At 45.6% G+C, this 21,377-nt stretch overlaps 1 protein-coding gene across 1 annotated transcript in view; it reads left to right on the top strand.

Moving 5' to 3' along the window:
- Positions 1-15,100, top strand: part of TANGO6 (transport and golgi organization 6 homolog) — a 190,041-nt gene extending 174,941 nt beyond the window's left edge. Inside the window, exon 18 of the mRNA XM_035024893.1 lies at positions 14,480-15,100. Coding sequence (XP_034880784.1) covers positions 14,480-14,656 — 177 coding nt within the window. The 3' untranslated portion in view covers positions 14,657-15,100. The remainder of the gene's footprint in view (positions 1-14,479) is intronic.
- The last annotated feature ends 6,277 nt before the right edge of the window (positions 15,101-21,377 follow it).

Raw genomic sequence — 21,377 nt, 5'->3', positions numbered from 1 at the left:
GGCCGGGGCTCCCTCAGCAGGGTGTCTGCACGGAGGGCCTCCAGGGCCAGGAAAGTGGAGCCCTTTCCCCACACGAGGTCACGGAGTACAGTTGGAAAGCTGGGACTGTAATCGCCTTTTAAGGACAAAGCTCCCGATCTCCTCTCCCACAAGCCGCAGCCTGCTGCCTTTGCACACACTCCGGCCATTTTTCCTGCCTTCTTTGTTCTATTTCCGTGCCTGTGGGGGTGAAGGAAAGCTGCTGCCTTCCTCAGGTTGCTATTTAGAGACCTTCTGAAAGACGCGGCCGCGGTTGCTCCTAGCGCCCAGCAGTGCGGCTCCTGGCCCTGGCGGCCCCCTCCACGCCCCGGGCGGCATGCCTCCGCCTGAGGTAGCCCAGGGGCACGCAGTAGGTGTTGTGTAGCTAAGTCCCGTCGCCTACTTTTTGTCTAGGACTCCTGAGCTGTCACCCCTACCAGGGGTTAACACAAGCACTGGCCGTCTTGCTCTTTGTCCCTCAACTGCCAACCTGCGTACGTACCTGTAGCATTTTGGGCACTTGACCAGTTAAAATTTTTCTCCTTATTCTTCACTGAAAATCGCGCGTGATACTCCCTGCATCCCCATCCCACCCCTTCTCCAATTTGCACTCGAGAGACCCTCCCCGTTTAACAGCCAGACCCAATCTAGAAAGGGTAAAAATGCCATTTATCTCTAGGTCTAGCAGAGAAAAATACTTTAGAAATAAAAAGGGTTTTGAAAAGCTCAGTAGCCTCTGGTTAATCATAATGCTACCCTGAACTTCAGCATGTTTGAGATTCTCTGTCAGGCATGGATAGAAATCTCTTAGACATTAGTAATCCCGTCTTTCTTTGCCGACCTTCCCCTCACTTTCAGTGATGTGTCTCAAAAGCCCAGACTTTCTATTTGAATCAGCCCTAATTTCTTTTTCATACACCCATCAAAGTGAAGGTTTGGGTTTTATCAGTAAAGCATTTATTCTTCTTGAGGCCAGAGCTCCCTGAATGAGGTCCAAATTGTCTACCTCCATTATGCTTCTCCAATGTATTTGTTTCCTGCCCATTATCTTAGAGAGGCTGCTTGCCTCCAAGACCTCAGAGCCTGGCTTCTGTCTGCTTGCCCTGCAGAGTGCTTTCTGGTGCCCCCAGCCCTGCGGAATAGCGCGGTCAGTGTTCCCAGTCGTCTGGGACCCGCGCTGGCCCCGCTTCTGCACTCAGACTGCCTTAAATCTCTTTACCTCCTCTTACATCTTTTCTTCTAATTCCTCTCCATTTATTCGTCTTCCTGACATCTTTGTTGTGGGCCTCTGCTCTCTTTCATTTTCAGAGCCATGCCTTTCCCCTCATTTTCTTGGCCCCGTGGTGGTAAACCCAATTATTTCAATGTCAGAGTAATAATAGCAACCATACTTTGAATTATATATCCCTTGGCTTATCATAGCAGAGTACTCTCACACGAATTATCTCTTTTGATCCCACAATCAACTTGTAAGGTAGGCAGTGTGCTTTCTGCTTTCCACTTCGGCAGAGGGAAAATAATAACCACTTGGAGGGGCAGAATAGCGTAGTAGTTAATAAAGAACTTTGGGCCCAGGCAACGCTTGGAGTTTGAATCCTGGCTCTGCCTGTTACTAGCTGTGTGGCCTGGGGCAAACTGGAGATAATAATGGTACCTCCCTCGTTGTGTTGTGAGGATTAAGTGAGTGTAGATAAAATGCCTAGAACCATACCTGGCACATAACAGGTTTTATGTAAGGATTAGCTATTGTTATTAGACATTCACTTATTTATTTGTCAAAAATTTACTACACGCCAGAGCTGCTCCACGCCAGGCTCTGTCCTAGGCCTCACTGAGAGAAGAGTAACAAGAAGGACACGGAGATTACAGTACTTGTCGGGGAGACTGACAAACCTCCACTTATTTAGCACTTACCATATGCAAGTCTTTGTGCTTGGATCTTTATAGACATTGACTCTCATTCTTACAACAACCTTAAAAGGAGGCAGTGTTATCCCCATTTTACAGTTGAGATCACTGGGGTTCTGAGAACTGAAGTCGTTTGCTCCAGATTCCCTGGCTAGTGATTGGGAGCATCATCATCCACCTCACCCAGTTCACCTGCCTCCGGGCCATTAGGTGTAGCTCTGCAGGTCTGTCTCCCTGCTCTGGAGGTGAGCTCCTGAAGGATGGACACAGGTACTCGTTACCCAGAATGCTTAGCAGAGGGGCACCTGGGTGGCTCAGTTGTTAAGCGTCTGCCCTCAGCTCAGGTAATGATCTCAGGGTCCTGGGATCGAGCCCCACATCGGGCTCCCTGCTTAGTGGGGAGTCTGCTTCTCCCTCTCCCCCTGCCTCTGCTTGTGTTCCCTCTCTTGCTGTGTCTCTCTCTGTCAAATAAATAAAATCTTTAAAAGAAAAAAACAAGAATGCTTAGCAGAGCCTCCTGCACATGGTTTGGGAAAAGGTGGCTGAGTTGTGCTCTGCTGATGATCCTTGACTCTCTGTACTTAGTCCCATCTGTCCACTCTCACTGCCCTCAGCCAACAAGTCAATCACTCATCTTAACACCAAGGCACAGTGGTCAAAATGAGGACCCTTAGTAGTTGGCCTGTGGCTTCCTGACAGATTCCTACTACACTGAATGCTTTATTCTAACATGTTGTAAACAGAACTAGTTGGATTCTGGGGTCTCCTCCTCTTCTGGGCCCCAGTCTAGAGAATCTTTTTGCCTGCCAGGCCGGTTTCCACCAGTAACTCCAGTCTTGGCCCCCTTGTTCTCCTGTCTGCCCCTACCTTTTATTTCAACGTCTAACTTCCCTGGTTCTGTCCCTGTGCCCAATATTTATTAGCCACAAAGAAGCCACAACTGGTGGGTGATAGGATTGGACAGAATTGAGCCTGCTTTCTTTCTGATCTTTTTTGCCTCATGTGTTGGTTTTATGGGAAGATTGAATTTCTAAGTACAGTTAGTGTATGGTGGCATTTAACTTTTTTATCCTTTTGTATTTAGCAGTCCGTTTTCCCCTTAAATATGAAGAAATTATAGATGGAAAATCCTCTGCTAGATAGCATCTTTGTAGAGTTTTTATTTCTGTAAATGTCTTACTTGTGACCATTCGTGTTGTATCTTATCGATCCCACGTGGTAAGAGAAGAATAGCAATTTCATCCACCTAATTTCTATTTGTAAAATCACCTTGAAGTATAAATGACTTTTAAAATACTAAAATAGCCGCCTGGCTGGCTCAGTCAGAAGAGCAAGAACATGTAACTCTTAATCTTGGGGTCATGAGTTCGAGCCCCATGTTGGGTGTAGAAATTACTTAAAAATAAATAAATGAAACTTAAAAAATAAAATAAAATACTGAAATAATTTTTGAAAACTGTAAATGCATCTGCTAATTACTCAATGTCTTTACTAATGGAGCTTGTGTTAGGTAGTTTTTGACTAGAGACCTTTTTTCATTCCTCTTTCAGATATTCTGGGCTGTGGTTATATTGTTTTTGTGATCATGTGGTTATATTGCTTTTATAATCAAATAAATAAATACATTTAGGAATTAAAAAGAAGAAAGACATTTGCTATTTATTTCTTCTTTTGATCTCAACTCATAGATATAACAACCACTTCTAGGATGTTCCAGGTCAAGCTCATTGAAAGAGTCAAACACTGTTTTCCTGCTTTCCCATTGAAAGTGCACCTGTGTGCCCAAGGCAGTCTTTTGCTCACACCATTTCCTTATTAGTATGGCCTGGCTCATCCGGTCTTTTCTAAGCCACATCTAACCCTAAAGACTGCCCTTGTCCCTGAAGCATCAGCTGTGTGTTCAAAGAAAGGATCTGGTACCTGGGGGAGAAGGGGGGGAGTGTGTGTGTGTGTGTGTGTGTGTGTGTGTTGTAGAGGCCACTTTTAGGCAACAGGCTTGAGCACTGGATACCTGAGTAAGGGAAAAGGGCCCACAGTGACCACTGGGCTGAATGCAAGCAGGCTCATTAGCCGACCCACCTCAAAATATCCATAAGCCCTAGGTGGCCAATGGGCTACTTAGAACCTGGCCCAGGTACCACAAAAGGGAAATCCCATACATTCCCATACCTCCTCACTTCCCCGCCTTAACAACGGCACAACCACCCCCCTCCCGACTCTTAGCAGACAGTCTCTCCTTTGCTGTCCTGCCCATGGCTCCCTTGCAGTGTATTCAGTAAACTTCTGGCTCCTTTGTTCTGCCTTGGGTGAATTCTTTCACCACCTGCATGTGGGCCTCCACCCAATCGGGTCCCATTGTGTTGTGCGCCTGGGTGTACTTGTGTGTGTCTGTGTGTGTGTGTGTTGCATGTGAGCTCTAAATTCTTTTAAGAAAACACCTGAACCCCACCCCTTTCCAAAGACTTTTCAGACTAAGAATCTGAGTACTTGCTTACGATATCCGTGGTCTCTGGGTGGCTCAGTGGTTAAGCGTCTGGCTTCGGCTCAGGTCATGATCTCAGGGTCCTGGGATGAGCCCCACATCAGGCTCTCTGCTCAGCAGGAAGCCTGCTTCTCCCTTTCCCACTCCCCCTGCTTGTGTTTCCTCTCTCGCTGTCTCTCTCTGTCAAATAAAAAAGCTTAAGGGTGCCTGGGTGGCTCAGTTGGTTAAGCGACTGCCTACGGCTCAGGTCATGATCCTGGAGTCCCAGGTTCGAGTCCCACATCGGGCTCCCTGCTCAGCGGGAGTCTGCTTCTCCCTCTGACCCTCCCCCTCTCATGCTCTCTCTCTCTCAAATAAATAAATAAAAGCTTAAAAAAAAAAAAAAGATATCCCTGGCCTAAGAACTTCTCAGATGGTGAAAATGTTTCTTTCAACCACCAGTTACAAAAAGCTAAGCCAGATCCTCTGGATGAGATGCACCCATCCCCACTCACACCTGTACTCCCTATGCCTTTCCCTGGAGTCCTTGGGCCTCGATGCAGAGGGTGGGGGATGAAGAGCAGGTGTGTTGAACTCTTAATGAAAGGTTTCCTCCATGGGATTGCCTACATCCTGCCCACCACAGTGGCTCCTGTGAGTAACTTTACCTTTGAACTCTCCTGTATTCAACCCCTGATCCGTGGGATTTGGTGACAATCCCCGGCTGGCAGGAAGCTTTGATCCTTGGGGAGTCCAGAGGAAGTCCTTGTGATGTGTGGGATCCCCAGTGTTACAGGGATTGGGAAGAAGCCTTTCCAGGATGGGTTGCTAAAATAGACCCATTAATTAAGAAGGAGCCTTTGCCTAACACTCAGTTACCCAAAAAAGGAGATCCGGTAACTGATAACAAGGAGCTCAGCGCCCTCGAGTATGAAGTGGTGTTTGAACAAGCATTATTGTTATTTTAAGGACAGAGCAGTGCCAAGGGGACAATTCCTACCCACACCAGGAAGGAGCAGAGGATCTTAACAGAACAGAATGCCTTAGAACCTCCCTTTTTAACAAGTAAAAGCTAACCTTATTTTGAATGTTAGAAGGCTCTAGCAAAAATTCTCAAAGCTATTTCTGAGTAGGTGAAAGATTCCTCTAGAAGAAGAAAAAAGATTACCTTGTAATAAACAGTGGGAACTCTAGAATTTCTCTGTAAGAGACACTTTGGGCTGAACGCCATTGGAAAGAGTGTCAGGAGACTTGTCTTTAAATTATGTTCACGTAGGGGCGCCTGGGTGGCTCAGTCGTTAAGCGTCTGCCTTCGGCTCGGGTCATGATCCCAGAGTCCTGGGATCGAGCCCCGCATCGGGCTCCCTGCTCGGCGGGAGGCCTGTTTCTCCCTCTTCCATTCCCCCCTGCTTGTGTTCCTGCTCTCGCTGTCTCTCTGTCAAATAAATAAATAAAACCTTAAAAAAAAATTATGTTCACGTAATAAGCAGGCCAGGTTTGCTTAGAATCTGCATTTATTTGAGGTGGCTTGAAGCTGAGGGGACTTGCTAAGGCTTCCCCGAGCCACTCCGTGGTGTCACCCTTTTGTTTACAAATAAAAGTCAGAGCGAAGCCCCTATCTGTGAAATGTTCTCCCTCCACCCATCTCGACAGGCAGAAATCACTTCCGTTGCTTCCACAGAAGTGTGGAGCTTATCACTTAGAGAGGCGATCATACTGTCTGGGGGGGGTGTGGGGGGGGTGCGTGCGTGTGGTGCGTGCGTGTGTGTGTGTGTGTGTGTGTCTGCCTGCCTCCCCGCTAGGCTGTAGCTGCCAGAGGGTAGAGTTCGTGCATTATTCATCCTTTCATCACCAGCACACTGCCTGGGCACGAAGTAGGCCCTTAACAGTGATTATCGGATGAGTGAGTAATCATGAGGCAGTAGCTCTAGGGAGTCATCCTCTTCCAGCAACCATCTCTCCTTTTCACACTGCCAGCCTCGAGGAAAGAGAGGTTACCAAAGGGCGGTGGGGATCGTGCCCCCCGCCTCCCCCAGTCTGCACACGTCAGTGCTAGGAGACCCACTGCCATTCCATCTCAGCAGCTCCCTGAGAAAACCCAGAAACAGCTGCTCCACATTTGGGCAGCATCTCTGTGAGCTTTGCCCACAGTATCCGGGCACTTTAGGTGGCGACACTAGGCAAGGAGCAGTGAGAGTTGTCTGCAGAGCCATCTGTGTAATATGTGGGGGTTCCAGTGCAGAACGAAAAGGTGGGATACCTGGCTCAGAAAAATCAGGAAAACATGCTGTTAATGGTATATGTATAGAAAGTTTTTTCCTTTCTTTCACAATTTTTCTCTCCCTCAATTTGTCATTTTTGTATTATTCGCCGTTAATGTTCTAAGTAGAGAAAAATTTTTTAACATTTTTTTTTTTTTAAGATTTTATTCATTTAACAGAGAGAGCACAAGCAAGGGAAGTGGCAAAGGGAGAGGGAGAAGCCAACTCCTCAGTGAGCAGGGAGCTGACTCGGTTTTTGCTCAGTTCATGGTCTCAGGGTCGTGAGATCAAGCCCTCCATTGGGCTCCACACTCAGCACAGAGTCTGCTTGGGATTGTTTTCCCCTCCCTCTCCTTCCCCCTGTTCCTCCCCTGCACCCCCATTCCAGTGTGTGTGCACACTTTCTCTCTCTCTCAAATAAATAAATAAAATCTTTAAAAAAAAAAAGAGCATTTAACCCATGTGGAATCACGAAAATTAAACAAATTATATTCTGTAGCTTATACACACATACATATTTCCTTCTCAGCAGAACAGTGGAAGCTGCACAAAACTAGCTCAACTGCTTTTATTTTTCTTCTTGATACGTGCACATTCTGTCAACGCTCTTTACCTTCAGTTTACTGGTGAATAACAAAGGACTGAAAGGAACAAAGAACTGTGTATTGTCCTGTTTCCTGTATATCATCAATTTCAGAGTAAATGGCTGGCTCAACATGAAGGATATTATAGGGTACCTTACTCATCCATGTTTCTTAGAAAGCCATTGTCTTCGGGCGCCTGGGTGGCTCAGTTGGTTAGGCAACTGCCTTCCGCTCAGGTCATGATCCTGGAGTCCCGGGATCGAGTCCCGCATCGGGCTCCCTGCTCGGCGAGGAGCCTGCTTCTCCCTCTAACCCTCCCCCCTCTCATGTACTCTCTCTCTCTCTCTCATTCTCGCTCTCTCAAATAAATAAATAAATCTTAAAAAAAAAAAAAAAAGAAAGAAAGCCATTGTCTTCTTTCTGTGTTTGAAGCAGGTTCTGGTTCCAGTGGAAAATGTGGCCTCTCGGGGCTGTCCGTGTCTCCGTGTGCTCAGTCCTGAATATAACAAACATGCTGCCCTTCTTCTGGCTTCAAGTCTTGCTGAACTCCTGCCCATTGTGCGTCCCTCAGAGTTCTCTGCTCCTGGGGCATGGCAGATGCTAAGTGCAGGATGCACCGGCCGAGAATGGTGGGCACACATGTTGGGCATATCTCATCTGCTCACACTGACGCTCCTTTGTCCCACTGTACTTCCCTTAAAAAATACAAATCCAAAGATACAATTATTAAGAATTTTAAGACAACCATAGCAGATCATTGAACCAAGCATGTGGCCCTCTTGACTGGGGGACCTAATGTGACTGCTCAGGTCACACACCCAGGAAGCGAGCCTGAGCCTGGTTGTCTGGCACTGTTCCAATAGATGTTCTTCGAATTTTTAGTTTTTACTGAGTGAGAAACTGGCCAGGAGTAGCATGCATACGTACGTGCCTTCTTCCATTCAGAAATTTTTTAGGTATTTGCCATGTACCAGTCACTATATAAGGTATTGGGACTACACCAGAATGAACAAGGCAAGATATGGCCTCTGGCCTCAGTGTCAATAGTACATGTCATCTAGTGAGGAAAACACACTTTTAATTACACAATAAATATTTAAATTACAACTGTGATACGAGTTACAAACAGAACTACAGGTAGGGTACAAAGACTTACCTAGATGGGAGTTAGAGAAGGCATCCCTGAGGAAGAGGTATTTTAGGCTGAGGGTGAGTAGGAGTTGCAGGGTGAAGAGGAGGTGAAATAGTCTTCCAGGCTGAGGGAACAGCATATGCAAAGGCCTTGTGCTGAGAAGGAGCTTTGCTCAAAGAAAGAAAGAAGGTCCGCCCCACCTGCACCTGGAACACGGGACAAGAGGGAGACAGGCAAGTTGCCTGGGGGGCTTGTTTTATGTGCCCCTTCTCGCCTACCTTCCTCTTTCCACTCCCCAACACCCATGCTGTTCAAGAATAGCAAAAGATGGAAAAGGCTTTTTCTCTATTCTTTAGCAAGTCCAAGATATATGATGCTACATGCTTAGCATACTTGTGTGGAAAGCTCAGGGGACTTCAGGCCCAGTTCCTGTACAGTTGACCCTTGAGCAATGCAAGGGTTAGGGATGCCCACACCCCACTCCCACCCCAATGGAGTCAAAACTCTACGTGTAACTTTTTTTTTTTTTTTAAGATTTTATTTATTTATTTGACAGAGACACAGCGAGAGAGGAAACACAAGCAGGGGGAGTGGGAGAGGGAGAAGCAGGCTTCCTGCGGAGCAGGGAGCCCGATGCAGGGCTCGATGCCAGGACTCTGGGATCATGACCTGAGCCAAAGGCAGATGCTTAACGACTGAGCCACCCAGGTGCCCCTCCACGCATAACTTTTGACTCCCCAGAAGCTTAACTACTGATAGCCTACTGTTGGCCAGAAGCCTTACTGATAACATAAGGGGTCTATTAATATATCTATTAATATATATTCTATATGTTATATATATTACATACTGTGTTCTTAAAGTAGGTTAGAGTAAAGGAAATGTTCGTAAGAAAATCATAAGGAAGAGAAAATATATTTACAGTACTGTATTTGTCAAAAATATCACACATAAATAGACCCATACAGTGCAGACCTTTGTTTTTCAAGAGTCAACTGTACTTTGTTACCCACCGAATTAAGCATTTCCTATCATTTCTGCTCCCCATCTCCAGTTCACTTCCTGTTCCTAAAATGTAACCTCTGTTTCCTGTAACCTCTCTTTATACTCTCTCTGTGCTCTGTTAGGACACTTACTGTATTTGTTCTGTATTCTTTATTTATGTGTATGACTTACCATCCCTACCAGACAGTGAGCCTTTAAAGTCAGGTTCTGTATCTCTTCTACCTATTAAATGGCCTTATGGAAAACCCTTGCCTAGTAGTTAATTCAGTTAATCAAAAAGCTTATTTATTCTTTAGTAGGTAATATGTTCATAAAATACAATATTAAAAAGGTACAAGAGGGGCACCTGGGTGGCTCATTCGTTAAGCGTCTGCCTTCAGCTCAGGTCATGATCCCAGGGTCCTGGGATCGAGTCCCACATCGGGCTCCCTGCTCGGCGGGAAGCCTGCTTCTCCCTCTCCCACTCCCCCTGCTTGTGTTCCCTCTCTTGCTGTGTCTCTCTCTGTCAAATAAATAAAATAAAATCTTTAAAAAAAAAAAAGGTACAAGAGTATATAATTCTCCCCTCTCCAGTTACCTTCCCTGGAGGCAGCCAGTTTTGGGTTTTTTTTTTTTAAGATTTTATTTATTTATTTGACAGAGCACAAGCAGGGAGAGTGGGAGAGGGAGAGGCAGGCTTCCCGCTAAGCAGGGAGCCTGATGTGGGGCTTGATCCCAGGACCCTGGGATCATGACCTGAGCCAAAGGCAGATGCTTAACCGACTGAGCCACCCAGGTGTCCCAGGCAACCAGTTTTTTAATATTTTTTTTTTCAGAGACAGTCCATGTTTATAGCACATAGGCTATAATATATATTTATTACAAGGTTTCTATGAAAAGCCACAAAAGTGAAAAAATGGATGAATGTCTACATTCTCCTATTTCTTTTTTTCTGATCTTCCTCCTTTTTGGAAATTATACATTGGCATAGACTTCAGGGTACAGCCAATGCTTGAAGTTCCAAAGCACAGAAAGGGGCTCCCGGCTGGCTCAGTCAGTAGAGCATGTGACTGTTGCTCTCAGGGTCATGAGTTCAAGCCCCACATTGGTCATGGAGCCTACTTTAAAAAAAAATGATAAAATAAAAAATAAAACAATCCTTAAAAATAAATAAAGTGGCGAGAGAAAGTCTTAGAGACCATTTGAACCAGTTATTGTCAGAGATGCCGCATATAGTGACATAAACCCAACAGGATTCATGTTAGGTGGCACTATTAATAAATAGAAACAATACAACATAGCAGAGTGCTTAAGATTATAGGCCCTCTTCTAAGCAAAATACAAAATCCAGAAACCATAAAGGAAAAATTAATAAATTTAACTACATCGGGGCGCCTGAGTGGCTCAGTCGTTGGGCGTCTTCCTTCGGCTCAGGTCGTGATCCCGGGGTCCTGGGATCGAGCCCCACATTGGGCTCCCTGCTAGGCGGGAAGCCTGCTTCTCCCTTTCCCACTCCCCCTGCTTGTGTTCCCTCTCTCGCTGTGTCTCTCTCTGTCAAATAAATAAAATATTTTTTTAAATAAATAAATAAATAAATTTAACTACATCAAAAGTGCAAATTTCTCCCCTGGAAAAAAAATTTCACAAAGAAAAAATGCCAACTATGACAAACAACATTTGCGGCTTATATAATAAATAATAGACCTTTTTTTTAATATATAAAGAGCTCTTACAAATCAGTAAGGTAAAGTTCAGTTACACATACCAGAAACAATATGTAGTTTATTTATTAGACACAAATTAGAAACAGCATGATGTTATTTTTCACTTAGCAGATAAGCAAAGATAAACAATTTACAGTACCTAGCACTGACAAGAATATAATGTCATGTGGAGATGTAGATTATTGCAACTCTCTGGCCACATCTGTCACAATTTCATGTGTGCATTACCTTTTGACCTAGAGATTCCATTTCTAGATATTTGTCCTATAGATACACTTGTTCATGTCTGCAAAGACAGAAAGGCAGAGTGTTTATTGCAGCAATATTTGCAATATCAAAAGGTAAAAAATGAGTTTCATTGGCAGATAAATTGTGTGACATGAATCCTATGCAGGCATTTTTTAGAAAGTATTTCTGTATGTGCCAAATATACAAAAGATCTTCAAAATATGATAAGTCAGTGGGGATGATGGCATATAACACCATAAAATATAATTCTGTGGTTTTAAAGCGGGGGGGGAGAAGGCACATACATATGTATGCTTATAAATACCTAGAACATTTCTCAATTAAGCATGATATCCTCTGAGAAAGGAAACTAAGAGCCTGGAGTAGAAGAGAGACTTTTTTTTTTTTTAAGTAGGCTTCACACCCAGTGTGGAGTCCAGCGCAGGGCTTGAACTCACTACCTTGAGATCAAGACCTGAGCCGACATCAAGAGTCAGACACTTCAGGACTTCAAGCTCTATTACAAAGCTGTCATCATCAAGACAGCATGGTATTGGCACAAAAACAGACACATAGATCAATGGAACAGAATAGAGAGCCCAGAAATGGACCCTCAACTCTATGGTCAAATAATCTTCGACAAAGCAGGAAAGAATATCCAATGGAAAAAAGACCGTCTCTTCAACAAATGGTGTTGGGAAAATTGGACAGCCACATGCAGAAGAATGAAACTGGACCATTTCCTCACACCACACACAAAAATAGATTCAAAATGGATGAAAGACCTCAATGTGAGACAGGACTCCATCAAAATCCTTGAGGATAACACAGGCAGAAACCTCTTCGACCTCAGCCGCAGCAACTTCTTCCTAGACACATCGCCAAAGGCAAGGGAAGCAAGGGCAAAAATGAATTATTGGGACTTCATCAAGATAAAAAGCTTTTGCACAGCAAAGGAAACAGTCAACAAAACCAAAAGACAACCGACAGAATGGGAGAAGATATTTGTAAATGATGTATCAGATAAAGGTCTAGTATCCAAAAATCTATGAAGAATTTATCAAATCCAACACCCAAAGAACAAATAATCCAATCAAGAAATGGGCAGAAGACATGAACAGACATTTCTGCAAAGAAGACATCCAAGTGGCCAACAGACACATGAAAAAGTGCTCAACATCACTTGGCACCAGGGAAATACAAATCGAAACCACAATGAGATACCACCTCACACAGTCAGAATGGCTAAAATTAACAAGTCAGGAAACGACAGATGTTGGCGAGGATGCGGAGAAAGGGGAACCCTCCTACACTGTTGGTGGGAATGCAAGCTGGTGCAGCCACTCTGGAAATGGAGGTTCCTCAAAAAGTTGAAAATAGAGCTACCCTACGACCCAGCAATTGCACTACTGGGTATTTACCCCAAAGATACAAATGTAGTGATCTGAAGGGGCACATGCACCCACATGTTTATAGCAGCAATGTTCACAATAGCCAAACTATGGAAAGAACCTAGATGTCCATCGAAAGATGAATGGATAAAGAACACGTGGTATGTATATACAATGGAATATTATGCAGCCATCAGAAAATGAAATCTTACCATTTGCAGTGACGTGGATGGAACTAGAGGGTATTATGCTAAGCGAAATAAGTCAATCAGAGAAAGACAAGTATCATTCTCACTGATATGTGGAATTTGAGAAACAAGGCAGAGGATCATAGGGGAAGAGAGGAAAAAATGAAACAAGACGAAACCAGAGAGGGAGACAAACCATAAGAGACTCTTAATCTCAGGAAACAAACTGAGGGTTGCTGGAGTGGAGGGGGGTCGGGGGATGGGGTGTCTGTGTGATGGACAATGGGGAGGGTATGTGCTATGGTGAGTGCTGTGAATTGTTTAAGACTGATGAATCACAGACCTGTACCCCAAATTTATCAAACTCAACGCCAAATAATACATTATATGTTAATTAAAAAATTAAAAAAAAAAAGAGTCGGACACTTCACCAACTGAGCCACCCAGGCCCCCCTCCCTGAGACTTATTTCTTAATGTGTACTTTTTTCTACTGTATTACCTTTTCAGTAAAAATAAACAAATAAGAACACAGGCTCTGGATGTTTAAAATCTGGCTCCCCCATATTTTTAGCTGAGTAATCTTGGGATGTTATGTAACCCTCTAATCTTCTACATTTTCATCTGTAAAATGGGGCTAATATCTTTCTCATAAAAATTGGGTAATATATGAAAAATACTTCATACAGTACCTGAGGCAAAAATAGTAGCTTTTGAGGCAAAGAGCCCTAGACCAGAAGTAATTTCACAAGGAGCGGCAGACAAGTCATGTGACCCCCTGTGACCTAGAGTCTTCAGTCTCTAGTTTGGCCAGCTGATCCCTAAGGCCTCTTACTTGAGTTTACCTGTTCTTTTGAAACCTGTTTCCTGCTAAAAGTTGTAACTGCAAAGCCAGGAGGATTTTGGAGGAAATGAGGAGCTCTGGGGAGTAGGTGCTTTGGCACCCTCCCAGTTCCATACCAGAGCCTAAGATGAGAGGATTGGAAGTGAAAGATGGGTATGGCTCTATCTACAGAGCCCTCCCTTGTTTCCTGTTGCAACCTTGCAGTTGAAAAATAAAATTATAGTGACTTGAAGAAGGGCATGGAGATGGAACTGGGGTGGAAAATTTTTAAAGCAGTGGCAAGGAAAAGCATGCTTGCTGAAGAGATAGCCTTCTGGATCTCATAAGATAGATGTCTGCAGATGGGTGTCCACAGAGGGCTTTGTGGGACCTAGAGAGGAAGGTGCTGGTAATTATGCTCTATCTGGGCACCGTGGGTCACCCTATCCGGGCACCATGACCTGTCTGTGGTCCTGAGTTCTGTGCCATGCTTTGGGACTGAACGAAGGGGCCTGGGATCTCTACTTTGGTCTGGGGATAAAAGGGAGTAGCAGCCCCCAAGGCCAGTATAGTGAGGTGTCAGGGGTCACGAGAAACCCAAAAGGAAGCCTATCTCAGTACAGCTACCCTCCTTCCATCTGAGAAGGCCATGCATAATCTTCTTCAGGGAGCCTGTGAGTTTCCTCACAGAACTTCTCAGGAAGGAGACGGTAGATAGGTCGTTCTGAGAAATTTTGGCACAGTACACAGATCTTCATGACGCTGTCTCTCTCATACAGGTGCTGAGGGATGTCCTCAAGGATCTCTACCACCTGCTGAAATACGTGGTGCGCTTGGAGCCTGATGACGTGGCCAAGCTCCATGCCCAGCTGGCCCTTGAAGAGCTGGATGAGATAATGAGAAATTTCCTCTTCCCACCACAGAAGCTGGAGAAAAAGATTGTGGTTCTGCCATAGACCTGGCTCAGAGGACATCAAGGAGGGATGGCTTTATGTCTCTGGCCGTTTGCGTCTTCAGGCTGACCTTCCTAAAGCATCTATTTAGCCATCCTGCACCCGGCCTGAAGCATGTGTCCTTCGAAGACAAAAGATTACAAATCTCATTTATCTACACATTTTTCACTGTCCTATAGCATTTAGAGAAAGAAGTCTACTTGATGGAAGTATATTTTTAACACAACTGGTAGAATTTGACTAATGGACCTTTCTTTTCTTGTCACTTGAACTGAAGAGGTTGATCACCCTCCTGAGTGGTACATGTGTCACATATCTTGATATTCTTCCGTGGTGAGACTGTTCTTCCTTGTGATAATGAGGAACAGCCAGAGCTAGTCATCCTCGGCTGATCAAGAGGCAGATCAGAGCACAGAAATGCATTTGGAGGCAGGGAGGGGAAGGAAACTGTTATCAAAATAGGCAAAATGGAATAAATTTATTTTAGCTAGAAAGAACAGGTCTGAATCTGGTCTTCTGCTATGGAGCTGGAAAGCTGTGGCACTGAGGAGGATTTGATCTCCAGAAAAGAGAGTTGAGCTTGTTGAATCTTCCAGAGATGAAGGGTAAGCCCTTTGTTTATCCTCCTGAGCTATTTTCTTAGCTCCCTCTGCTACTGTTTTCATTAAGTTGCCCTGATTATAGGACAAAAGAGCCACAGACATCTCAGATGAGAGAGTTTATATCGTGCATTCAGTCCTCTGCTCCTTTAGGGAGGAATGCTTAGACAGTGGGTTGATTAAACGTGTACTGGAAAGTGTGTAGCATATTGGTGACGTGATGCCAAGTTTATTGAAATCATGTCAGATGTAGCACTGTGGACTCCTCTTGATTTATTTATATATTTTGGCCACTGAATTTGATTGCAGCTAAAAGAGAAGACAGAAGGGCGCCTCAGTTGGTTAAGCGCCTGACTTCGGCTCAGGTCATGATCTCAGGGTCCTGGGATCGAGCCCCGCATCGGGCTCCCTGCTCAGCGGGGAGCCTGCTTCTCCCTCTGCCCCTCCCCCTGCTTATATTTTCTCTCAAATACATAAAATCTTAAAAAAAAGAGAGAGAGAGGAAACAAAAAGGAGAAATAGGCTGACTGCTTCGAACAAACCTTTCCTATTGTCAACACCTGGACAAGGCTAACCCAGAATTTCTTGACCAGTCCTCAGCTTTGTGGGGCTAGGTAACAGAATTTTATCTCCACTGCCTGGGGTAACCAGGCCTAGGGCAACCAAAACACAACTTCCCAAAACTCATAGGTGACTGAAGGCATGTGTACAAGCATGCCCATTTGCCAGTTAACAACAGGCTATTTCTCTCTGGCCAGATTACAGATGCAGTTCTTAGCTTAGAACCTTTGTGGTGGGCATTCCTTTAAAGTGGCCTTCTTACAGATTTGGATCACAAGCTAGCTTAGTAAGCAAAGAATTAGAACAAAGGCAATTAGATGTTTTTGAGAAACACTATCATTAGCTAGGGTAGCTGGATTTGTTTCCCTTCTCCAGATCAGGATGTCTAGAAAATCAGGATTGGGGCTTTCAAATCAGAGAAGAATCTCCTTTGAACCAGCTGGATATACCCTAAAAATTCTTGTTTCTTGGCCTATCTTTACCTAGACTCCATACAATGTACTTCGGATATCAGATTGGATATGTTAGATGATTGGATTAACTTACAACTTCATTTGCATTAAATACATTCCAGTTCTGAAGATAGATCCTAATTGATCACCTTGATTAGACTGAGAAACTCTAGTCTCAAAACCTATTCTCCTAGGGAGTGCCTCAAGAAGCATTCTAGTCTCTGTATCTCCATTTATAAATTGCCTCTTAATTTGAATTATTTGGCAAGTGGCTAAAAGCATCTGTTCTTTATTGATTTTGATGGATTCCATTTCAGAGAGTGACTTTTTCTGACCTTGTTACCAAATTCAAGGGAAAGACACCATAATGTTAACCCTCCTAAACATGACCAAAATAGTAAAAAGTTTCCAAATTTATATTTACAAATATATTTTAAATAAATATATATTTATTTTTTAATAAATATGGATATATATGTGTAAATATACATATATATATCCATCCTTGGGAAAGAGCATGAGAATTAGGAACTTCAGGATAGGGTCGCCTGGCTGGTTCAGTCAGAGGGGCATGTGACTCTTGATCTTGGGGTCATGAGTTCGAGCCCCATGATGGCTATAGAGATTACTAAAAAAAATAAGTAAACTTAAAAAAAAGAACTTAAGGATAATAAAAATATAAAACCAAAAAAAGCAAAGAAAGAAAGAGACACGGGGGCGCCTGGGTGGCTCAGTTGGTTAAGCAACTGCCTTCAGCTCAGGTCATGATCCTGGAGTCCCGGGATCGAGTCCCGCATCGGGCTCCCTGCTCAGCGAGGAGCCTGCTTCTCCCTTTGACCCTCCCCCCTCTCATGTACTCTCTCTCATTCTCGCTCTCTCAAATGAATAAATAAATCTTTAAAAAAAAAAAAAAGAAAGAGACACGGAATTCCATGGCAGGTGGTAGGAACAACAGTGCCGCCTCCGTCTACAGGGCCTGTGAGTTGTGTCTGGTCCTATGTAATATGTAGTAGCAGTGTCCTCAGGCCTGCTCCCACCTCTGCCCTTCCTCCAAGGCCACCTTCTCTCTGCTGCCCTTCCAGTCTGCTCCCTTTTCTGTCCTACTGAACTTCCCTTGGCCTCTCACCTTTGCTTTCTTCCATTGCCCAGCCGTCTGCCACCCAGACTCCCCGGGATCATCCATGTGGTCTTTTACTTGGCCCCATCCTGCCTTCTCTCCCTCCTTTCCCTTCCTGGTTTCTTGCTCCTGTCTCCAGGCCTGCTGTCCACAGCTCCTTGGCCTACAGAGGATGGCTCTATAGCAAGAGACAAGGCTGCAGCCAAGCCCCATGTCTACTGCCTGAGCATCAACTGCCCGTTCAGGTGACTTCTCATGGGGAGTCTTCTGGAGAGTCTCCCTCTCTGCCGTGTGGTTCCTCCTCCTCGGCATGTGCCCTTCTACAGGCCTTCTGTTCCTTAATCAGAAATCTTGTGACCTTCACTTTGCTCCTTACCATCTCTCCATACTTGCTAATACTCCTTTCCTCTCTTCACCTCTCTCCTCCATTCTTTTACCTTTCCTGTGGCTCTGCTCACCCATCTACATAGAAGGGCCGAGGTGCCAGGGACTGGAGGTTAGCAAAGCAAATCACAGCAAAAGCCACTCACTGAGTGTCCACTCTGTGCCAGATGTTGTGCCAGGCACTGAGAACACATCAGTGAACAAAGCGACCGAACCCTTACCCTCAGGGGAAGCTTACATTGTACTGGAAGGAGACCGGCAATAAGGAAGGTAATAACAGGAGATAGAATGTCAAGTGACGTTAAATGCTATGGGGGAAACTTAAGTCAGGAAGGTGGATGCAGACCGTACAGGGATGGGAGCTCTACGGTTAGGTCAGTTGCTTAGAGAAGGCCACACTGAGAAGGCGATATTTGTGTAAAGATCAGAAGGAGGTGAGGGAGTGACCAGGACGATATTTGGGGGAAGAGCATTCCAGACAGAGCCAGTGGCACATGCACAGGCCTGGAGCCGAGAGTGTGTCTGGCAGGTTTGAGGACAGGCCGGGAGGCCAGGGTGGCTCCAGGGCAGTGAGCGAGAGGGAAGGGGAGCCGCTGGGGCAGGGTGGGGTGTGCTGGGCCCCTCTGAGCAGGGGGGCAGCACCTTCAGCTTATTTTTGTGAAGTGCCTTGAGGCCAAATGGATGAATGCTGTAAAATCGGAAATGCCTATAGCCCAAAGGAGTTGTGTACTCAGCCACCTTTTTTCCTCCATCAGAATGAAGTGGTAAGCCCCATCTCCTCACCACCCCTCTTCCCTGGAAAGCAAAGGTGTTGATCTTGATCTGCCCTCATCGGCCCCCCTACCCCCCCCCCCCCCCGCCACACTGTCTGTGAGAGCCTGCACCTGCCCGCGATGCTCAGCAGCACGTTGCTGAGCTGGAGAGATGGCTGAGGAAGCGGAAAGTGGTTCGACTGGGAGCAATGAGTAGGGGGATGATTCATCTGACCTGTACAAAGCCCGATTGGCTTCCGTAGTTTTGCACAGAAATCCCAGATCTCAGCCGGAATGTCAGTGTAAGGGCGAGGGTGGGAGAGGGCCGCGGAGTTGCGGGTGGGCTGTGAGCGGTAGCCGCTGTTCCTTGACCGCGCCTGGGCCACAGTGGGCGGGACCCGTGAGAGCCTGGCTGTGTCCTCCAGCAGGTTCTGCAGCCACAGGCATTCTGCAATCACATGCAGCAGGCTCACTGCAGTGCGCGACACCTCTGACTCGCAGGCACCAGGGCTTGGAACAGAGATGCTGCTGGGGGCTGGGAAGCTGTCTTGCCTGCTGGCGGGGCTCGGGGCTGCGTGCTGGCAGGTGAACAGGGAATGCAGACCCTCACCACCGGCCCTGGAAGGGGCCGTGCCTGCTTATTGTCCTTCTCTGCAGTTCTCTGCGCCGCCAGGGGGGGGCTCAGGGGCTGTCCTCCCTCCTGGTGACCCTCTGCAGTCCCTGTGGGGCACAGAATAGGAAGATCAGTTGCTCTGTGTTCCCTTTCGTTCGGAAAGTCGTTTTGTATCCAAAACCTGGTCTGATGCTCACAACAACCTCATGGAACAGGGAGGCCAGCTATTGTTATCCCCCTGCGGTGGGATTTGGCCCCACGTCTCCTGGGTCTCAGCCAAACCCTCGAACCTCTGTTAACTACTAGAGAGCCTCTCTCCATCACCCCCCACCAAATGAGTATAGAGCACAGTTTGGGAAGAAAACTCAGGGTTCATATATCCAGATGAGCCTCAGCACGTGTGTCCCATGAAGATAGAGTTTGATTTCTGCTGACACGTGCTGAGGGACGTCTACCGAGACCCTGGGGTTGCCCCGGGCCGCCTCTGAGGATGCCCGGGAGCGAAAGAGCCCGCAAGTACGGATACCTGGCTGCTTCTGCGTGTGTGTGCGTGTGTGTGTGTGTTTTCTGATCACATATGTTACATAAACTCTAACAAATGTAATACATATGTAACAAAAATGCCCCCAATTTCACCTCCACTCCTACCCCAGGATTACCACTGGCATTGTCATGCATGTCCCTTCAGATCTTTCTTGCCTTTCACACTTCTCCCAAATGAATTCAGGCCGGCCTTACTGCTTTCAAAAACCAAAATAGGATTGAATCATAAAGAGTGTCCCACATATTTTTTTCTTAGTTATATATCGTGGAAACACTCTCCTGTCAATACTCACAGCTCCCTGTCCTTTGTGATGGCACATGTCTTCTGTAGTGTAGGTGAGCTGGTTTAAGCATTTGTTTCTTGATGGTCATTGAGTTGTTTCTAATTTCCAATGATTCTTCAGGGATTCTCAACATAACTCTTTGCATACTGAAGCATTTCTACAGGATAGGTCCTAAGAGGTGTAAATGTTGGATCATGCTGCTTGAACACTGTTATTTTTGTTTAAGATTTTATTTTTAAGTAATCTCGACACCCAACATGGGGCTCAAACTCACAACCCCAAGATCAGGCGTTGCATGCTCTACCGACTGAGCCAGCCAGGCGCCCGGCTTTGAACATTTCTAAATGTTAGTACCACGATGTCCACCAAAAAGTGCGTGCTGATCTACATTGCCTTATCCTTGTGCTCGCTTCAGCAGCACAAACACTACATTGCCCTACCCTCAGTTGACATTGCTTTAATACCCATGAAATATAGGCTCAGTCTCCACAGCAAAGTGTTGAGACCATGCTCTAAATAATTCAAGGACTGGACAGTCTGCGGGGGGGGGGGGGCGGTTCTGTATACCAAAACCACCAATGGGGGCACGACGACACACGTTGCAAATACACTCACCAGATTATTAGGACTCATCCTGGAAAGAAATCATGAGCCCCTGCATGTCTACTAAAAAGGATTCTTACCAGGGACACCTGGCTGGCTCAGTCGGTAGAGCACGTGCCTCTTGATCTAGGGGCTGTGAGTTGAAGCGAAGCCCCAGGTTGGGTGTACAGCCTACTAAAAACCAAAAACCAAAAACAATTTTTACCAGACTCTCAGTTCTGAGACTGTGCCCTGGGTGTTAGGGGATTCCCTCCCAAGGGGCTTGGAGTGTCCCCAGGATAAGGACCGTGGTTCCCAAAGCAGACTGAGGACATTGGGCCAGATGGCCCCTCAGAGTATCAAGTTCATCTTGTAACCCACGAAGTAAACAAGTGCTGTAGCTTACATCACTGAACAGAAGCTTCACGCTATAAAGAGCTCGCTGTGCTCTGCTGTGTGTTTGAGATCTATTAATCCACCAAATCCTCCCACCTGGCCAGTGAGGTAGGTATTATTATTATCCCTGTTTTACAGATGCGAAGAGTGAGGCACCCAAGAGGCTGATGACCCGCCCTAGATTACATATCCATTGGTAAGTAGCTAAACCAGTATTTGGACCCAGGCAGTCTGGCTCCCGAAGCTGGGCTTTTAACCGTTGTGCTTTGCTGCTCCCCAGTAGATACTGTATTTCCAAATGGTGAAAAAAAAAAGTGTTAATATAAGTGAGGATCAGGAAAGTGGTTCCCTGCTTGTTTATTATTTTTATTTTTATTTTTTTAAAGATTTTATTTATTTATTTGACAGAGAGAGACACAGTGAGAGAGGGAACACAAGCAG

Source organism: Mirounga leonina, unplaced genomic scaffold, assembly GCF_011800145.1.
Source record: "Mirounga leonina isolate KUSES-001 unplaced genomic scaffold, KU_Mleo_1.0 Mir_180, whole genome shotgun sequence".
Classification (NCBI taxonomy): domain Eukaryota; kingdom Metazoa; phylum Chordata; class Mammalia; order Carnivora; family Phocidae; genus Mirounga; species Mirounga leonina.
This window is presented reverse-complemented; position numbering and strand designations above follow the sequence as displayed.